The sequence below is a fragment of the Sapajus apella genome, unplaced genomic scaffold (genome assembly GCF_009761245.1).
Source record: "Sapajus apella isolate SASKATOON/1434 unplaced genomic scaffold, GSC_monkey_1.0 scaffold31, whole genome shotgun sequence".
NCBI lineage: Eukaryota > Metazoa > Chordata > Mammalia > Primates > Cebidae > Sapajus > Sapajus apella.
The window spans coordinates 10,440,391-10,460,479 of record NW_022436971.1 but is presented as its reverse complement, the minus strand read 5'-3'; the positions used below and the strand labels follow the sequence as shown (position 1 = coordinate 10,460,479).

At 38.2% G+C, this 20,089-nt stretch overlaps 1 protein-coding gene across 4 annotated transcripts in view; it reads right to left on the bottom strand.

Annotated features, from left to right (window-relative positions):
* The window catches only part of NBAS (NBAS subunit of NRZ tethering complex), a 434,255-nt gene that overhangs the window by 143,332 nt on the left and 270,834 nt on the right, over positions 1 to 20,089 (bottom strand). For all 4 annotated transcript variants that reach the window (XR_004273780.1, XM_032294320.1, XM_032294322.1 and 1 more), the window contains 2 exons: positions 15,100 to 15,350; positions 13,748 to 14,082 (listed from right to left, as the gene is read on the bottom strand). Coding sequence is in view for 3 of the 4 variants with exons in the window: in XM_032294320.1 (XP_032150211.1) it covers positions 13,748 to 14,082; positions 15,100 to 15,350 (586 nt within the window). In the remaining variant the exon portion in view is untranslated. The remainder of the gene's footprint in view (positions 1 to 13,747; positions 14,083 to 15,099; positions 15,351 to 20,089) is intronic.

Below are 20,089 nucleotides of genomic sequence, written 5' to 3'. Positions count from 1 at the left end.
TTTTCTGGTAAGTTAAGCCAATTTTAATTGTCTTTTTATTTATGTCTCAAAACATTCTAAAAGTAATCCATATTTATAGAGTAGTGATTATAGTTCCTCATTACACTAAGGCGAAAATATAGAGTAATTTTCCCAAGGTCAAAACTTGTTAGAAACTCAGGAAGGTCTGACTATAAACCCATCTCTTTCTACATTACCATGCTACTATTAAAATAACTTATGATGTGTCTAAGATCTATCAAGATTCAATTCAATTTAACACATTGAGTGCCTACAACATTCAAGTATAAAATTTCCCAGGTTTTCTTATGTCTGTGTTGATTTAAAATTGTTTTCTCTGTTCTCCTCATGAGAATTTTTCATATGTGGTGATCAAATGGTGTCAATCCCTCATAGTCTTTTTACTCATAAGGTGGCATAAAAATCCCTCATCAGACAAGACATACGGGACAAAAACTGGTTCTGTCATGATTAGAGAACTCTGTGAGGTGATTCAGTGAATAAAATGTTAAATAGCTGGTAGAATTTCCTCAAAGCACATTCAGGAAAACACAGTATGAAAACAAATACAGGTGGCACACATGCCCACACTGCAGTAATGAGCCCAAATTCAGGTGTTTGCTACTCAAGCCTCAGCTTGGTCCACGGTCACCCCTCCCACACCAGGCTGCAAAAGCCTTCACAGTGAAATGTCACAGCCCTAGACTCTGTTCCTTTCTCCAACCATCACAAAAAATGGTGATATATATAGATCCTTTTGGAGACAGGGTCTCACTCTGTTGCCCAGGCTGGAGTGCAGTGTCATGATTTTGAGTCACTGCAACCTCCACCTCCTGGGCTCAAGAGATCCTCCTGCCTCAGTCTTTTAAATAGCTGGGACTCCAGGGTTTTCACCATGTTGCCCAGGCTGGTCTTGAACTCCTGGCCTCAAGCAATCTGCCCACCTCAGCCTTCCAAACTGTTGAGAGTGTGGGCGTGAGCCTCTGCACCCAGCCTAAAAGTGATCTCTCTAAAACAAAAATCTGACAATGTCACCATCTGGTTGAAAATTTATGTCTAACTGATCCATTCCCAAGATAAAACCTTTAGCCAGGTATACAAGAGTTTTCACTCCTAGACCCCTTCCTATCTTTCTGGCTTCATCCTATACTCCCATTTATTCCATATTATTTAAAATTAACTGAAGGTACTAGGTTATTTCATGTTTTTACTAAAACTGCTATATCTGTCTGAAATTTCCCATCTTTCTAATCTGTCCTTCTGCGATGCTCATGACAAATACCCTCAGCAGTTAAGACTCAACTCAAAATACCTTTTATACTACAGGTCTTTCCTGGCTATCTCCCTGGCTCCATTGAGTCTATTATTAACCATGTTTACCTTTATGTCTCCACATCTTTCATCGAGTTATTTGTTTACCATCCTCATGTATGAAGAGATCTCCCTGGCTGTCAAGTCGGCATCCTGTGATAGCTGCAATTTTACATCCTATGGGTGCCAATACTTGATGAAGCAGTAGGCCCTAGCTGTGGGGAAAGGGCATGGCTGTCTATTATCAATTCCTTCACTGCACAGGCTAGAGAATGTATTTATGAAATAGCAATTAGGAGATAAATCTGTTTATAAGTTTGAAAGGTATTTAAATGAGAGGCGGGAGCTTATACGATGAACGAAGAATGGAGGAGCAAAGGGAGTCCAAGTCACTAAAGATTTACAGTTGAGTAATAAACAGCTGCAGAGCCATGAAGCTAGCCAGAAAGAGGAGAGCACTGTAGTCGGGAGGTTATTTTCAGACTCCTTTCCCTCACTGCTTTTATCATGTTAAAATATGCTTTGGTATTTGCTGCACATAATTCTGTTTATTTATTTCTCTGTCTTCCCCAAGATTTACGCCCCCTATGAATTAGAATCCACATGTTTTGCAGGAAGGAGAGCGTACTCCTTCCAGCTTATTAATGAAGAGGCCTGCGAGGGCTGCAGAACACACCAACAGCTCACACCCCACCAGAGTCCTCTCCAGGAGCAGAATGCATTATCATTTATGATTGTTCTGTGTACACGGTCCTTTGGCCCGTTTTCAATTTCTCCTACTAAATGATTACCTTCGCCAATGTGAAATAATTTTCCAAGCACAGAGAAGGAGTTCTCAGCTTGCCAATCAGTCCAGTAATCACTATCAGCCTAGATGGGTTTCTGCAGCCAAAATTCTCAGGCAAGAAAGGTAGTGGAAAGCAAGACTTTAGGAGTGGGCCCATATGTGAATCTTGACTGTGTCAATTCTAGTGCATGAAACATGGGAGCAGTTATCTAACTTCCTTGAGAATTAAATTCTGTGTCTGTTAAAATAATGACAAATTTACATCATGAGGCTCGTGTGACAATTCAATGTTACAAGGTTCTCTTCTTCCTCTTATATAATAGTATCTGGTGGGAAGGCTGGATGTGACCAGGGAGATGGAGTAAATGGTTCATCTGCTCCACTATTCAGGTGCAGCCTGGGTGACGAGGATAGACTTTTGGAGTCACTCGTTCCTCTTGCTGTTATTATCAGGCGGCACTGACATCCCTAAATCATCTTTTCTCCAATTCATGCCACTATTCACAACTATTCATTGGCTTTGTGTTTTCTTTCCACATCACATGCAAACTTCTTTACTTGTTGTCTATGGGGACTCTTGAAAGTATATGGTCCATTTGGGCCAAACTAACTTTCCAACTTACTAAAGGTTAAGAGTTTCTATGAGCTCATAGGCATGCAAAATACTTAATGTCTTGGCTTTCCTTTCATGGCTGTATCAGACTAGAATGACTCTTTTCTTTTCAGTTCCTAAAGCAGAAAAGTGTCATGCAATCTCATACAATCAACATCAAATTTGGAATCAGGAGACCTGTGTTTGAAAAAGGAATTGGCTATCTCCTGCTTGACCTTTGGCCAATCACCCTCTAGTAATCTGACCTTCAGACTGAAGATGATAATAGTCGCTTAATAATCACCCTTATGAGATGTGTGTGAATATCAAATGAGTTAGGGTATGGGAAAACTATAATCCTCAAAGTCAGTACTCACTATCATGCTATCTTGTATTCCTTGCTTTGTTTTTATGAGTGCCTACACTGTTTTCCTAGGTTGGAAGCCCACTAGAATTAGGGACCATATCTCAAACTTCCTTTGGATTCTCAATACAGGACTAGCATCGGGTTCAGTAACAACAAAAGTAGCAGCAATGACAATATTAACTTTTTAAAGTAGCAAATATTTATTTGAATACTTACTACGGCCCATGCATGGTTCAAATCACCACTACTACTAAGCTATGTAGGTAAGGAAACCTAATGTTTGTACTTTCTAGTATAGAACTGCCTGAATTGGAAAGGGAAGATTCCAAATGTTTTAAACAACATATAAACCTACATAAAGATAGAAGCAGGCACCAGGAAGAGGAGAGCAAAATGTGAAGAATAAACAGCAGGGTAAAGTCCACGAAAAGCCAACGCACTGGAGGGGAGGTAGGTTTGTCCAAACCACGAAAATTCTAAGGACAGCAGATAATGTGGTTTGGTTCTGTGTTCCCACCCAAATCTCACCTTGAATTGTAATAATCCCCATGCGTCAAGAGCAGGACCAGGCAGAGATAACTGAATCGGGGGCAGTTTGCCCCATACTGTTCTTGTGATGGCGAGTGAATTCTCACAAGATCTGATGGTTTTACAAGGGGCTTCCTCCTTCGCTCGGCACTCATTCTCTCTCCTGCCGCCCTGTGAAAAGGTGCCTTCCTGCATGATTGCAAGTTTCCTGAGGCCTCCCCAACTATGCAAAACTATGAGTCAATTAAAACCCTTTTGTTTATAAATTACCCAGTCTCGGGTATTTCTTCATAGTAGCATGACAACTGATGAATACAGCAGACATTGTTGACATTTTGAGAGCTCCAAGGTAGGGCTACAGTTAAAAACTGAAAGAGGCACTTATTAGGATGCCGCTAAGGGGCCCCAGCAACCTGACATTATTTTTCTTGTCTGTCTACTTTTCCAGTCTCCTAAGTTACTTTGCGCCTTACCCTCTCTTCTCTCCTCAAATCTCCAACTGTACCACCTTTCTGCTCACATTAAGCTGATTCCTTTCAATGCCATCAGAAGAGAATGTCCTTCATCTCTCGCTGCCACATCTGCTCACCTACTTGCATCTGTGCCCATCAGCTTCGTGCCTCTCCTGTCATTGGGGGAAACTGACAGGGATCCCATCCAAAGTGAACTGTTCCACCTGGACTTCAGGTCTCATCCACTCTCACGCATTACAGCAGAAACTCTCCCCTCTCCTTCATATATCATCTTCTTTTTCATTTATTATTACATATCTTCCTTTAATAACTATTATATTTCTTTAATCTTAAAAGATTGCTTGTCAGTGTTTGTTGTTTTCCCCTGATCCTCAATTCTTGGTATCGTAGTGTCCGGGGTTTCATCCTCTCTCCTACCTTCCTCTCTACCTACTTACTTCCTTGAGAAGTTTACCAAGCCTCCTAGTTGTGACTCCTCTATATGCACTGAGAATTCCTTAATGTATTTCTAGTGCCTACTTCTCCAATACACTCTAAATTCATATAGACAGCTGTCAACAGCTCAACTTGGATGGCCAAAAACCATATCGACCTTTTTAAAAACTATTTTGAAATAATTACAGATGCACAAAAAGTTGCAAAATAGTACAGAGAGGTCCCATGTAGCTATCACTCAGCTTCTGCCACAATGACATCTTACAAAAAGCCTTATCAATTTTATTATAGCCTGGATCAAACTATCCCCAAAAGCTATTTCTTGACATTCCATATATATTTATTATCTCTTCTTTGTACACATGGCATTTATTAATACAATGAAATAGTAGTTCATTCAGGATGCATGTATGCATGTACACATATGCCTCAATATGCGATGAGCTCGTCAAACGCAAGCGCCATGGTAATCTTTTATTTGTCTTTAGCACACAGAAGAGTGACTAAACATTTCCTGAAAGCATTTGAAATAAATAAATCTTATTCAGGTCAGGATCAAAGGAGTCAAACAACTAGACCGAAGCCAGAGATCAATGGGCAAAATACTTATTTAAAGATCAAATAAAATTTAAATCAACAGTTAGTGATCTTTAACCCTGAGAACACATTATATAACACTTTATAGTTAAGTCCAGTATGATTAGAGATTAGCAACAACAATCACTATAAAATTTAGTGGGGGAGAAGACTAAAAATATGTGTATACAACTTTCTATTTAGGAATAGAAGTTTCGCAAATGCAGTGTCTTTAAGACAAATGTGCATTAGATATATATCTTTTCTATTTAAAAAATTATGAAAAAGATCAAAAGATCTTCATTCAAAGATGTAATATATATACTAAAAATTATATAGATCAATGTAATTTAATATAAATATATAAACCTCTAGACACTGAAAAAGCCAAATAATTACACATACATATAATTTATTCGGCTTTAAAGGTGTTTTATCTTGAATAAAGTAAAATCCACTTACTTACAAACAAACAAAAATATGTATGTGCATAAGACAGTACACTTCACTTTGACAAAAATTTTTCAATATTTTTTTCCCATTTTTCCACTTCGGTCTTACTGACAGTCTTTTTATAAAGTCTTACTAAGCCTATAAAATCTCTTAATATCTTATTATATGCGATATTTGGCTCCAAATGATGTACTATTACAGTACATAAAATGTATAATGATTTCTGTAAAAGATAACCTCTAAGGTTTTATAATTTATTATTAGCTAGACATTCAGTTGGATAGGTGTGGAAGGCACTATTTTCTCCATCTTTTGAGTTCCTACCTTGGCCTATAAAGCAGGAAGCTCCCCCTATGAGTCCCAAGATGTCAAGTGCTCTTTACTCTCCCATTTCTGAGGAGAGGAGAAGTGGCATCTGGTATGTGAACCGGGTAGAAGCAATTGATTAAAGGTGGCAAGCTCTTTCCCCAACTTTTTCAAATCTTCCAGTCTTTAAGAAGAGTATACACTCTTCTGCTATTGTTGTCCTCCCAGGGGGAAACATTTGTGGGTCAGGTCCAGACTCTTGCTGCAGAGAAGCATGTCTGTCCAACATGTTCACGTGATTGTTGAGCCTCTGAGAGTGACTAGCCTGAGTTGATATGTGCTGGAAAACATACTGTATTTCAAATACTTAGTTTTCTTAAAATGTAAAATATTTTGTCTTTTTTTTTTTTTTGAGTCGGAGTTTCGCTCTTGTTACCCAGGCTGGAGTGCAATGGCGCAATCTCGGCTCACCGCAACCTCCGCCTCCTGGGTTCAGGCAATTATCCTGCCTCAGCCTCCTGAGTAGCTGGGATTACAGGCACGCGCCACCATGTCCAGCTAATTTTTTGTATTTTTAGTAGAGACGGGGTTTCACCATTTTGACCAGGATGGTCTCGATCTCTTGAACTCGTGATCCACCCACCTCGGCCTCCCTATTTTGTCATTTTTGTATTGATCACATGATAAAATAGCAATACTTAGGACAATTTCACCTATTTTGTTTGATTTTTTTAAATGTGGCTATTAGGAAATTTCAGCCTCCACCTGTGGCACACATGATCGTTCTCCTGGACATCACTAATCTGGGGGCCATCTCTTTGGAACTCATGAATAGGAGGCAGCCCTTCTGAAAAAGCATGTACTCTCTGCAGAACTGACTGTCCATGGCAGGGATGTCTGAAGGTTGAGTGCAGAGAGTAATATGGGGAGGACAAGAATAGCAGAAAACTGACATGGAAAACAAAGCCGCAGTCTCCAGGCCAATTCTACCAACAATAAAACTGATATTTTCATTTCTGTGTACCTGATTCCATTATCTCCTAACTGATTATAACTTGAGAATGGAAAATGGCAATTATGTTTTGTCTTTTCCTTATTAAAACCCAAGATATGATAGAAATATTTTTGCTCCCCTGGAAGCAGCACAAGCACAAAATTAAGTGATGAACACACGGCAAAGAAAGTGGTCTTCTCTAGGTCCTTAGGGGTTTAAGTTTCAGAAGTGTCTATAGGTTTCAGTGGAGAGTTCCGCCCTGGGTGGTTCTCAGCTGAAACAAAAGTGGCACACAAGTGGGAGGCCTGCCAGGGAAGCAGGCTTCTGAGACAAGTGAGATTCATCAGCAAAACAACACTGACAGCCACTGGGACACTTAACTGAGAGGAACACGGGGCTTAAGTGGGGAAATAGAAATCAGGAAGATAGAGTGACTATGGGCAGGGATATGTGAAACGGATCAGTCTCTGCCAGAGGAGGCAGAATGGATGGATGGATATATTGTCTTTCCTCTAAGGCAAACATATGCTACAGTCAACATCCTGATTGAAGACTTTTTGAAATTTTTAATTAATTAATTAATTAATTAATTTTTTGAGACAGGGTTGCCTAGGCTAGAGTGCAATGATGCAATCACAGCTTACTGCAGCCTTGACCTCCTGAGCTAAAGCGATCCTCCTATCTCAGCCTTCCCTGAGGACAACATATATATACCACCTAATTTTTAAATTTTCTGTAGAAATGGGGTCTCACTACGTTGCCCAGGCTGGTCTCGAACTCCTGGCCTCAAGTGATTCTCCCACCTCAGCCTCCCAAAGCTCTGGGATTATAGGCATGAGCCACTGCGTCTGGCAAAAACTAATCTATTTTGAGAAACTGAAATTTTAAGACTGTCCTTTATGGACTTACAGAACATACCTCTATTATTCACATTATACTACAAATGTTTAAGAAGTTGAAATGATCTCTCATGTCAGCATCAAAGATGGCTGTGGTTTTGGAAACAATAACCAATAACACTGGTTCTTAAAGTGTGATCCACACACTACAAGAGTCTAAGACTCTGTCAGAGAGTTCGCAAAGTCAAAATTATTCTAATAATAATACTAAGATATTATTTACCTTACTCACTGTGCTGACATTTGTACTGATGATGAAAAAGCAATAGTGAGTGAAGCTATGGGGACTTACTATAAATTAAACCATACTGAGTCACTGGATTCTTCATTTTCACTTAAGAATGTTCTATTTAAAACAGTAAAAATTATTAATTTTTTAAAATCTCAACCATTAAGTGCATGTGTTTTTAATATTCTGTGAAGACATATGTACAAATAAAGTTCTTCACTGCATATAGAGGTATGATAAGGCAGATGCATTCTTGCAATTATTTGAATTGTGAGCTGAAGTTGCTGCTTTTTGCATGCAAGGCTACTTTTGCTTAAAAGGACCAGGGACAGACAAACTACGTTATTCAGACTTAAATATCTGGCAGACATTTTCTTCCAAGTGAACAAAGTGAGACTGTGACTTCAAGAAAAATAATACACAGAATTTGTTGTCATGACAAAATTGGAACTTTCCTGCAAAAATTCAAATTTTGGAAAACTTGGATCCACCACTGTAAGGCTGACAGCTTCCCAATACAGACTTACTGGCTGTGAAAAGTGCTATATTAATGAATGAGATTTAAAAAAAATATTCGCTGATGCAATCTATCAACATTTGGATGATCTGTATAGCTCAGTGAACTCATACTTCTAAATGCCTTCATGCAATTATATTACAAAATCATACCTGGAAAATAAATCCATTCAAGTGCAATCTAGACCAACAGTTTTAAAGAGACAGGGTACAAAAAGTCCAATAATATGGCTTCATATTCCACACTGAAATTAGTCTTTAAGACAATATTACATGTTGAGTTTCAGTGTAATATCAAAGAATACATCAAATAATAGGCTATTACAATACCTCTCCCTTTTCCAAACTCTTATCTGTATAAGGTTGGGTTTTCTTCACCTACTTCAACCAAAACAACAATAGACTGAATGTAGAAACTAACATGAGAATCCCACTGTGTTCTATTCAGCCTGACATGTAAATGTAACATGGTGCTATGTTTTCATTATTTTTTTATCTTAGAGATATAGTTGTTTTTCAGTAAATATGCTATTCACATCAACCTATTATGACTCTATTATTAGTATTTTAAAATAAATGAATATGTTTAAAATTTTGTCTTTAACTTCTAATACAATAAATATTACTAGACATAACCTACATAAATAAAAACTCTTTAGGATCCTCAATAATTCTTAAGAATATTGAGACATCCTGAGATCAAAACTTTTGAGAATGACCAATCTATGATAATTATCTAATCAATCACCTAACTATAAAGTACCTACTTTATATTGTGCTAGGACACAGGAAATAATAGATAAAAGGAACCATCCCTGTCCTCAAAAATTTCCAATTTCATGGGCAATGTACTTCTCAATTAACACAACTTAAAAATCGTTTTACTATATAATCTTTAAAAACCTTCATTTCACGTTTCTTGTAAGCATGTCTTTTATAGCTTAATGTCTCCTATGGAAACTAACACTATATATGGCACATAGCAGATGCCTAAATACTTCATGATTCACTCTGAATCTGACATACGGCATCACAGAAAGTCATAATATACATTAAATAAACATTTATATGTAAGTTTCAGACACTGATTACTCATGATGAAAGATGTATTGCCATCCTTAGTGAAAAGATAGTATCGGTAATGTAGAGACCCTGAAGTTACAGTACAATGCATCCTTTTGATCAAGACTTAAGCTTACATGATAAATTCCACTTTTAGGTCAAATTATACCTTTTAAGATTAATGTATTCTATCAGATTTTTATGCCAAACAGGCTGAATAATAGGATAAGAGAGGAAACAATAGCTTATTTTGAAAATCTGAACAACAATGATGCTCTTATGCTGCTTCCATAACTCCAGGAGGCAGAACCAAACAGTGGAGATTAAAATTAGGCAAAAGATACCTTTTATTAAATAAATAAAGCAAGTAAGCAGGGATACTGGCTTAATTATCAATAGAAATGATGTTTGATGGTTAGAAAATAGACTAGATAAGTTCTCAACAATTTTTCTGCTCCAGTCCAAAGGAGGCAACGCGTTTCCCATTAGAAGCAGTGGTTTATGACAATTAATCACAAACGGTGGGTGAGCACGTGCAAGGTGAGTGGAAAGGGGAGTGGGTAAATGCCTATCCAATTCCAGGTTGAGAAACACCAGGGAAGGTACTAGAGGGCTTTTTAAATTGTATGATTACCTATGAGTTTTTAAAGAAGGATCCCGGCAAACTTCTTAACAGCATTTCATAAGAGAGAGAAGCATTTTTATGCTTTTATCTATGGATGTTGCAGTACTAGCTATTAAAAGCAAATGAAAAGTAGAAAACGTAAAGGCTAAGATTACATATATGTGGCCCACTACTAACCACCTAATACCAAGCAAATAATGTTCTCACTTGCCTTTCAGCCTCTTTTACAACTGTTTTCTTGGATTTCTAACGCACTAACTTATTCTCTGTCTCTTTTATGAAAATGCTTATAACAGCTGAATTGACGAGGAATAGAAGTGCAATTCTAACCCGATTCAACCCAAAAAAAAAAAAAAAACAATTTAGACTTGGTACAATGGCACTTTAAACATTTGCATCCTTTTTCCTTCTGCATATTAATTATCTCAAATGGCATACAAATTCACTCTCTGACTACATGACATGATACTATTTGTGAATATTTTCCCCAGAGTTTCTAAGAATTCGGCAAATGCACATGGCAATTACCATGAAGGCAGAGAGCCATCTCTGGTATGTTTTACCAGTGGACTGGGTACTCAATTCAGGCCTTGGGAATATTCCTTTCTGAATTCTAACATCTGAACAATTGCTTCTTATTCTTGTTATGCACCCAAGAATTAGCTTACCAGTTCTTTCTAAAAATTTCTTTCTAAATTAAATGTGGGTACACATTTGAAAACTGTACACTGTATATGAACAGTACAGACTTAGTTTACATTTTTAACATCATACACAAGCTGTGGGAACATCTGGTGTTTTGCAAATTTGGGCAAATCCAGCTGCATTGCCTCTTCCAAATGTGTTCTCTGACATCTGCAGGTTATGTTTCATTTTGATTTTTATACTCTGTCTCTTTCTATCTATATAGGACAGCATTGCATGCTTTCAAACATGCAATTTTTCCAAGTTTATACTTTTCCTCTTTGAGCAAAAAATTAAAAGCTTACCAATTAATAAAATGAGAAAAAAATATTGTGGTTAGACTAAAGATATAAAGTTAATTTTAAATGTATCTGTCTCATCTCTCTATAATTTATTTGAATCAGTAGAAAATTGCCTCTAGTTAAGAAATATCTTAAGAAATATCTATGCTTGGATTATGCCATCTGAGAAGCGAAAGCAATACTATAATTAACAGACTGAGTCTCTACTGGGTCAGGTGCACCTCTACCCCACAAAATACACACATGTGCACCAACAATTGTGCCACACATTTGCAGGGGCTGGCAGACTTCTTGAAAGAAGTATAAGGTTAAGAAACTAAAGCAATAAGAATGTGAATAACTGAATGTGAATAATTTAAAATCCGTTAACTTAAAGCATCATAAATAACAGCTAAAACGCAAGTGGACTTTACATCCTACTCTTATCTTTAATCATAAATAAATGATTGCTGCTGCCAAGTCTAAAACTCTCTGTCCCCTCCACATACATGCTCACAATTAGCATACAGACCGGCTGACCATGCTGGCTTCCCTTCCTGCCCTCACATAAAATATTTAATACAACCTCCAGTCTGAGGGTGGAGTAGAAAACTGCCTGGGAGCAAAGGTACCTCCATCTTCCTGGTTGACCTGCCAGCCTGTTAGCCCCGAAGGCTAGTTCACGAGTCTCAACTCTAAGCTGGTTCCTTGGATTTTAAACTCACAACTTGGCTCAGTTCCTTCCCATACACAGTCAGGTTCCTGCCTGGACTTTCTCATTTAGATTCAGCCCTGCTCTGGACACATCCAGGACATGCTGCTCCTACTGGGCTAAAAATGCTCAGGGCTCTCTGGTTCCGCTGCTTTCCCACAATTTTTTGAATGGTTGCAGGTCCCCCGACTCTAGTTGCTTGCTCTATGACTTCATAGAGATAGCACAGTTCACTAGTTAATAGAAAAGGCCATGGGTTAAATCTCCATGAGTTCAAATTGAATTCTCTATTGCCACCTTAACTTTGCTGAGCCTCAGTTTGCTCATCTATAAAACTGGAGTAATAATATCATCTACCTCACAGATTACTCAGCCACAACCTCTGTCCCAAGGAAGTGGAAGTCTAAGAGAGATTCCTGAAGCTAAGCCACACAGCTAATAAGTGAGGGGTTTAGAGTTCAAAGTCAGATTTATAGGTCTCCAAACACATTCTTTTCAAATATATTATGCTCTTGTCTTTTAAATTCATCCTTATTTTTCTATTTAAAAACAACAAAAATGATTATTTCCTTTTTATAGCACTGGTTGTAAAATTTAAAACCAAGATATATAATTTGAGTTGCAATAAGAAGAAAATAAAGAGGTATGTGGTTATCCACAGCTACGAATCTAGTGATATGGTTACAACTGGCATTCTTCACAGAAGTTGGAACCTCTGCCTGTGCCAATCTCCAGATGAATGATTCATAATTCTTAGTCTTTACACTCTGTTTCCAGGATAATAGTAACTAAAATAAAAATCTTGGGGATAGGATACCAGGCAGCCTTGGTGACTTGCAGGGAAGGAGAAGGCAACAGCAAAGATGGCAAGAGATCAAAAGGGAGCTCCAAAGGTGACAGAGTTCAGCAGTTGAGGCCACAGGCTAAGATTTTCCAGGAGAGAGAATGCCCAGAGTCCAGGTAGTAAAAAATGGCCATTTGTTTAGCAGTGAGGCTGGCTGAGGGGACAGGAACGGGGAGGAGGAGAACCCAAATTATCTACTCTGAGTGAGGCAACACATTGCTGAGGAATTGAGTGGAGGTATTAAGATCCAGTCAAAGGGCTCAGAACTGAGCATGGAGGAGACATCAGAAAATGCAGTATGTATTACCTTCGATAATTCTATCACCAAGTTATATACTGCATGACATGCATAAGAACTTATTTATTTTTTTATGTTCTTATTTTTTTGAGACAGAATCTCACTCTGTTCCTAGGCTGAAGTGCAGTGGCATGCTCTCGGCTCACTGCAACCTCCGTCTCCTAGGTTCACGTGATTCTCCTGCCTCAGCCTCCTGAGTAGTAGCACACCACCATGCCCAGCTAATTTATTTTCTTTTTTTTTTTTTTAAAGTAGAGATGGGGTTTTGCCATGTTGGCCAGGCTGGTCTCAAATTCCTGACGTCAGGTAATCCACCCACCTCAGCCTCCCAAAGTGTGGGATTACAGGCATGAGTCACTGAGCCCAGCCAATAACTTTTTTAAAGATTCGGTTTAACCCACGCTAAGTTGTTAGCCTGGTTTCTGAGTGCAGGTAATCTGGGCTGGGCACTGGAACTTATTTACATTTGTCAACTGGAAAGAACAGAATGGCATATTTACTATAAAATGACAAGAGACTTGTATGTAACATGTACAAAGTATACATTAGAGCAGTCATCTCTATTTTAGCATATTTGTACATTTGTAATAGAGAAAAACAATTTCTCAATTAAAACGTCTCATTGACAGCAAAAAAAAAAAAACCTTTCTAAAAAGCCAACATGTAATTATTTTCCAATTCAAGAAAGGAAATAAAAATAAAATCTACAGAATGTAGGAGCGATTTTCATGTCTTCTAACGTGCACAAACCACTTTAAAATATATTTCTGTTTACCTTGGTCACAGCTTTAGGAGAAAATGTAATTGCATCGACCACAGTGATGAGGTCACCTGGGTGGAGACGATCAAAGTACTTCACGCAGACATCATAGGCATGCAGCCACTCCGGTGAAGAGCCTGGGACTTGTTTAATGAGATGAGGGTCTCCAGTCCAGAACAACTTCTGTAACCAGATGGTGTACAGAGAGCTCGGGGAAAGCATCTGTCCATCCTTTTCAGGGATTTTGGGAACAAGTTTGGAAATAGATAAGATATTTTGACTTGAAAGAACTGGCTCCAGTGCCTCAAGAGGACTCATGTTTTCATCTGTCAGCTTTTTGTAATTAAGACCTAGCAGAAAAAAAAGAAAGTAGGTAAGTGGTTCATTCGGATGCAAAAATACAGGTGCTTTCACACGCGCACACAACTCTGTATGTCTGAATGCAAATATCTATCAACTTAGCTATGGTAGCTGGTTTAGGTTTTCTATTAGAAAGATCAGGAAATCTGAGTTCCAGTCACAGCCTGAATCTTACCAGATAGGCCATTCATCTGCTGTGTGCCTCTATTTCCTTGTTTGTACACCAAAGATGACAGTATCTCCATGACTTCTGCATCCCCCACAGCACCTGTTTTCTCCTATCGGTGCATTCACCAAACTGCACTATATTCATTTGTTATTTATCTGCCATTTCACTATTTACTTGAAGGTAAGGACTGAATCTTATTCCCTCATCCTCTGTGTCTAGGCCAGTGTCTCATATGATGACTCAGAAAACAACTGATAAACTGAAGGGAACTCTCACAATTATTATGAATATCAAATAAATACAGATTTGAATGTGCCTTGCAAATTATAAGGTATAAAAATTTAAGAGGTCTTCAGGTGTTTAATTTCTTAGTTATGAGAATAAAGACCATTCTAAGATTTCCACAATTTATCAAAGATTCGAAGACTCTTACTTGAAGTGTTCCATGCATATTTTAAACATACAGGCTCCAGTAGAATGAAATTCTGCTGAACTGTCTATTATAAAGTGTCCTTGGCCTTGCCATTTATATACATAAAATATAACCAATGGGAGTAGTGAAAATATCCTGGAGCAGAACTCCAGAACTTTGGATTTTAGTATCAGGTCTACCATAAGTCACCATGCGACTTTCAACAGGTTTCTTACTTTTTCTTATTTAATTCCCTCAACCACAAGTGAAGGAGTTGGAAAGATAATAACTAAAGTCTATTAGCTTCCAAATTCTGTGGTTTCAGAGCTCTACCGACCATAATGCATGAACAGAATTATGTGCAGAAAATTGATCCCCAGATTTATTTTAAAAGAATGAATTCAAGCAGAGAAAGAACCATCTTACCTGATGCAACAACCTTAAATTTCTTCAGCAGCCGAATGTGGGTTTCTGGTTTAATGGCATACTTCTCCAAACCTGCATAGCCACAGTTTTCCAGAAGAGTGAAATAATACAGCAGCCTTTCGTGATCAAAGCCACCAATCGTGGGGTAAATATACCTGACCATGTGCTGGTGAAAGGCTTCTGGATCAGTCCTCAAAGTCTCAAAGAGATGAAGGTCTTGGGCTCTATTTTCAATTTCTAGTGTGGACAAACTGAAATTAAGAGCAAAGGAACCTTGTTAAGATTTTGTTCCTTTATTAAAGTGATTTTTTTTAACCCAGGAAGAAGCACTACTTCTTTTTTTTTTTTTTTTTTTTTTTTTTTTGAGATGGAGTTTCGCTCTTGTTACCCAGGCTGGAGTGCAATGGCGCGATCTCAGCTCACCGCAACCTCCGCCTCCTGGGTTCAGGCAATTCTCCTGCCTCAGCCTCCTGAGTAGCTGGGATTACAGGCACGCGCCACCATGCCCAGCTAATTTTTTGTATATTTTTTTAGTAGAGACGGGGTTTCACCATGTTGACCAGGATGGTCTCGATCTCTTGACCTCGTGATCCACCCGCCTCGGCCTCCCAAAGTGCTGGGATTACAGGCGTGAGCCACCGCGCCCGGCCAAGAAGCACTACTTCTTATAGCTTCCTTCTTCCTGCCTACTCAAAGAAAGTAAACCACCACCAGAACCCAGTTGGCCTATATAAAGGGAAACAAATGTGTTGGATGTCTACTAACATTTAACTGACTACATACTCGTCATGTTATCTCATGGGGGTCTACAGCCACCCTGGGAAGTACGCTTTACTTCAAGTTCTTACAGTTGGCAAAGTTGTCTGATGCTTCCCAGCTAGGAAATAAACCATCTGTCAGGGTCTACTCTAAATCATTAATTCATGTCATAAAAAGGGTTTAAAATCTGTGCTTCTTCACAGAAACATAAACAGGCTTATTTTTTCAGGAATTTAGGAAATGATACAGAAAAGAAAAACCCTAACCCCTTTGGTTTACATCCAAGAGTCTTGCATTAATATTCAATAAACTCAAATTTTATGCTGTCTTCAAATAAAAGAAAAACGGAGAAAAAGTGATAATTAAACTTTCACCTGGATTATCTGCAGTAATGCTACTCACACAAAACACCTATCTTAATATTTTCATCCTAACTTAGATGTCTTTGTAATATAATTTTAAAAAGTCATTTAAGGTTAAACTCTTGGGAAAATAAAAATTAAGGTATTTTTGCTTGGTTGATCGGTTTGTGCTTTTAGAAGGGGGAGGGAAGGGGTTAATTTTGGTATTATGCTTCTCCATGGACAGAATCTGGACACAGCCTCTGGTCTAGTGTAATCTCAATATCCCTTACGGGATGAGTTTCATACTCCCTAACTGTAAGAGTCCTTCGGGCAGCCCTCCACTCACAGAAGTGCCCAGGAGCTAGGGTTCTCCCACTGTGCTCAGCACTGGTTCTCAGAAGCCACAAGGGAAGCATCTAAGGGCAGTAAGTGAGACTTTGGGCAGCCACAAAGTTAGGCTTCACACGGTTCTAAAACAGCTCCTCTGAAATATGACAAATTGCTTATTGAAAGTGCCAAAAGACATGCTTTTGGTTAACGTAGATAAAGTTAGTATAAATCATGTTTTAAAACTTTCGGGAGAACGTGACAACGCTTGGGATAAAGAGGGTAAAGTCAAGGCATCAAGTAATTTTTAAAAACTGGTCTTTTTACTTTTTTTTCAAGAAAAGTCTTATTTTTCCATTAAGACACAGTTCAAACATTTAAAAGAATATCCCTATCTATAAATATGTCCCCAGTCACTGGCTCCTCTAAGCTACTGGCATGTGCTGAATATCCTTCCATTCTGTTATGCATAACATATGTTAACTATTTATTACCTTGTCTATCTCCCTTACTAGACTGTGCTGCTGCATAGCATAGATCTTATTACGCCATCTTAATCTTTAGCTTCTCAATACCAAGGACCAGTGTGTGGCACAAAGGAAATCTTCAATATATGTCTTATGAATGCCAAATAGACGAGTGGATGAGCAAAAAACTAGGTGTCCTCTATGTACAAGGCACTGTGCTTAGCACTGGGGAGGATTTAAAGACTTACAGCATAGAGTTCTCATCCGAGTTTGAAAATCCAGTTGAATTACAAATACAGTTAAATAATGATGCAAAACAATAGGATCAGCTGACAAGGGGCACATAATTATAGTCCAATTAAGAGTAGTATCACTAAAAGCTGTGACTACAGAGGATGTAGAAATCAATGATAATGGAAGGCTTAGTGAAAGAAGCACTTGAATTTGGCATTGTAGAAAGGAATGAAGCAGAGATAATGTGAACAAAAGAATCAAGACAAGAAAGCAAAAGGCCTGTTAAAGCAACAGTGAATACAAATGGCTGAGTGGTCAGAAAATATTCTTCATACTATCACTATTCAAAGGATACCATCATCTCTGAAAGATACTATACACACAGTGGTATGGGATAGTAAATCACAGAATTTCTTATGTTCCTTCCTAATTTGCAAAACGAAGTCTGAAAACAATGTAGTAAAGAAGTAAATAAGAAAACTGTGTAACTGCAATAAAATAAATCTTATTGACAAAGGTTCGCAGGCAGAACAACGTGTCGAATGGAGGAGAGAAAACAAACTTGTATTTATCATGCTGATTACTTGTTCGCTAAGTTTAAGTTGGATAATTTCAACTTACAGACGAGAAACTGCCATTCAGAGAGGTTATTTTCTAAGACCAAGAGTCCAGATGTGTCTGGACTCAAAGTACACAACTGCTCATGGCATCACAAAGCAACCATCAATGTCAAGCACCCATGTGAACAATCACTTCAAAACCAGGATTCTTTCTGAAGCGCAGATATGAGTTCTCTCTCCTAGCAGCAATAATCGAAAAGAGTTCTCCTGTCATACTTCATTTGTAACACCTTGAAGACAGACTCATCTACAAAATGGACAAAGACTATATCATAACAGCTTTAGTTCATATGCCTTTGACTTGACTATGAATAAAGTCTCTCTCAATCAACATTACTTTCCCCCTTGCCCACTCACTTACTCTTCTGTGCCTACAGAAGTTTGCCTGCTGTGCAATTTTACCTAATTATCTTGTCAAGACAGATACTGGAATACCTTTACTGGCACATGATAAATACCCAAACCTCCCTTTTCAGTAAATTACAAAGTGCTAAGATCTTTTATAGATGCTAGTACTCAATAACTCATTTTAATCGTTTCCATTGAAAGAAGCTGTTATCTTCCCTTTGGAACAAGAAAAGGGAAATCTTTCTTTGAAATCTTTGTTTAGAAAAAAATTCCAAAGAACTCACATTCAAGAGAATAGAAAGAAATTCTATGAAACCACTGTGGACTTTTCGCTAAACAAATTAATGATTACCCTTAGAACCTGTTTAAGTGCTTTTTCCCTAACCAAGTTTTAGTTATAAAGCAGCTTATATACATAGTGCATATTTAACTTCCAGAGATTAAATAAAGGAAGAAGCTAGCATTAGTTGTACTCAATGCACAAGGAATAAATCATTAGTACTAATCTCACGATTAAGGTGTTCTGTAATGGCTTCTGGTTGTCAGTCACCCAAAAATATGATTCAAGAACATCATGTATTGAAAGGACTTTGATTTGTATAAGAAAAACAAATTACTTAAACACATTTTTCTTTACTGAGCTGTGATTAAGTGATAATACAAATCCATTAGCTCGCTGAAAGAAGGGCTTAGAAGGAAAGAGGAAGGAGGAGGCAAGAAGGAAGAAGGTGAATAGAGAAGGAAGAAGGGAGACGGCTTTGGGAAAGGGAGAAGAGAGAACGGAGAGGATGCGGAAGGGCTAGAAGTGAAAATGTACAGATAACCTGCCAACACTTTGGCTTTTATTACCTCATTAACCCTCATAATAACCCTCTGTAAAAGGTCTAATTATTCCTATTCTCTGAAGGAAGCTGAGGCTCAGACAAAACACAACTAGTAAGAGATAGGAGACTGATTCCGAGTTGAGTCTTTCAAGCTCAGCTTTCTGTTTCTACTCAATAAAGCAATGCAGTTGATACTTTCATGCTGAAATTTTATGTTGGGCACAGTTCAGCTACAGTGGCTTGTAAGCATTTTCCCCAACGACTAAGTTTAAAAGCATGAATATCTGTGAATCCACGTGAATGATCATCAATACTGGTGACTACTGAGCAACAAGACAATCTACTCTCCAAATCACAACTGCTCCCGCCTGAGGAAATCAATCCAAGACCTTAGCACATAAACTCCTCAGGATGAGCTTGATGTAGCAGACTTGATCTACAATGCTGCCTGACAGCTGAATATGTGAGTACTCAAGGAACATGTGGTGGAGATAATCACAGCGTTTTCTAGTTTTGCCAACCTTTTGGCCAAGTGTTGGCAAACTCTAGGGGAGGGACAGTCAGGGGGGCTGGTAGGGAGGTTGGGGAGGGATAACATGGGGAGAAATGCCAGATATAGGTGATGGGGGGATGTAGGCAGCAAACCACAATGCAACAATCCTGCATGATCTGCACATGTACCCCAGAACCTAAAGTGCAAAAAATAATAATAATAGCAGTTGTTGTTTAATGGGTATAGAGATTGAAATTTGCAAGATGAAAAGGTTCTTGAGATCTTTTCAAGACAATGTGAATATACTTAACACTTAAAAATGGTTAAATGAAAAAAAAAAAAAAAAAAAGAATGGAATTTAACGAACTTTTCAAGAACACCCAGCGAATAGATGAGGGAATCAATAAAGAGTATTGTAGAGTCTATTTCTCATCATGCTGATATTCAGTGAGTTCCCTCATGGAATGTTTTATGATAGGAACAGAGTGGTAATGTTGAAGGCCATAAGAATAGGCTTTGTCTCTTCTATAAGGACAAACTGGTATCCCTAAAGCCTTTTAATTTCTCATAGAAT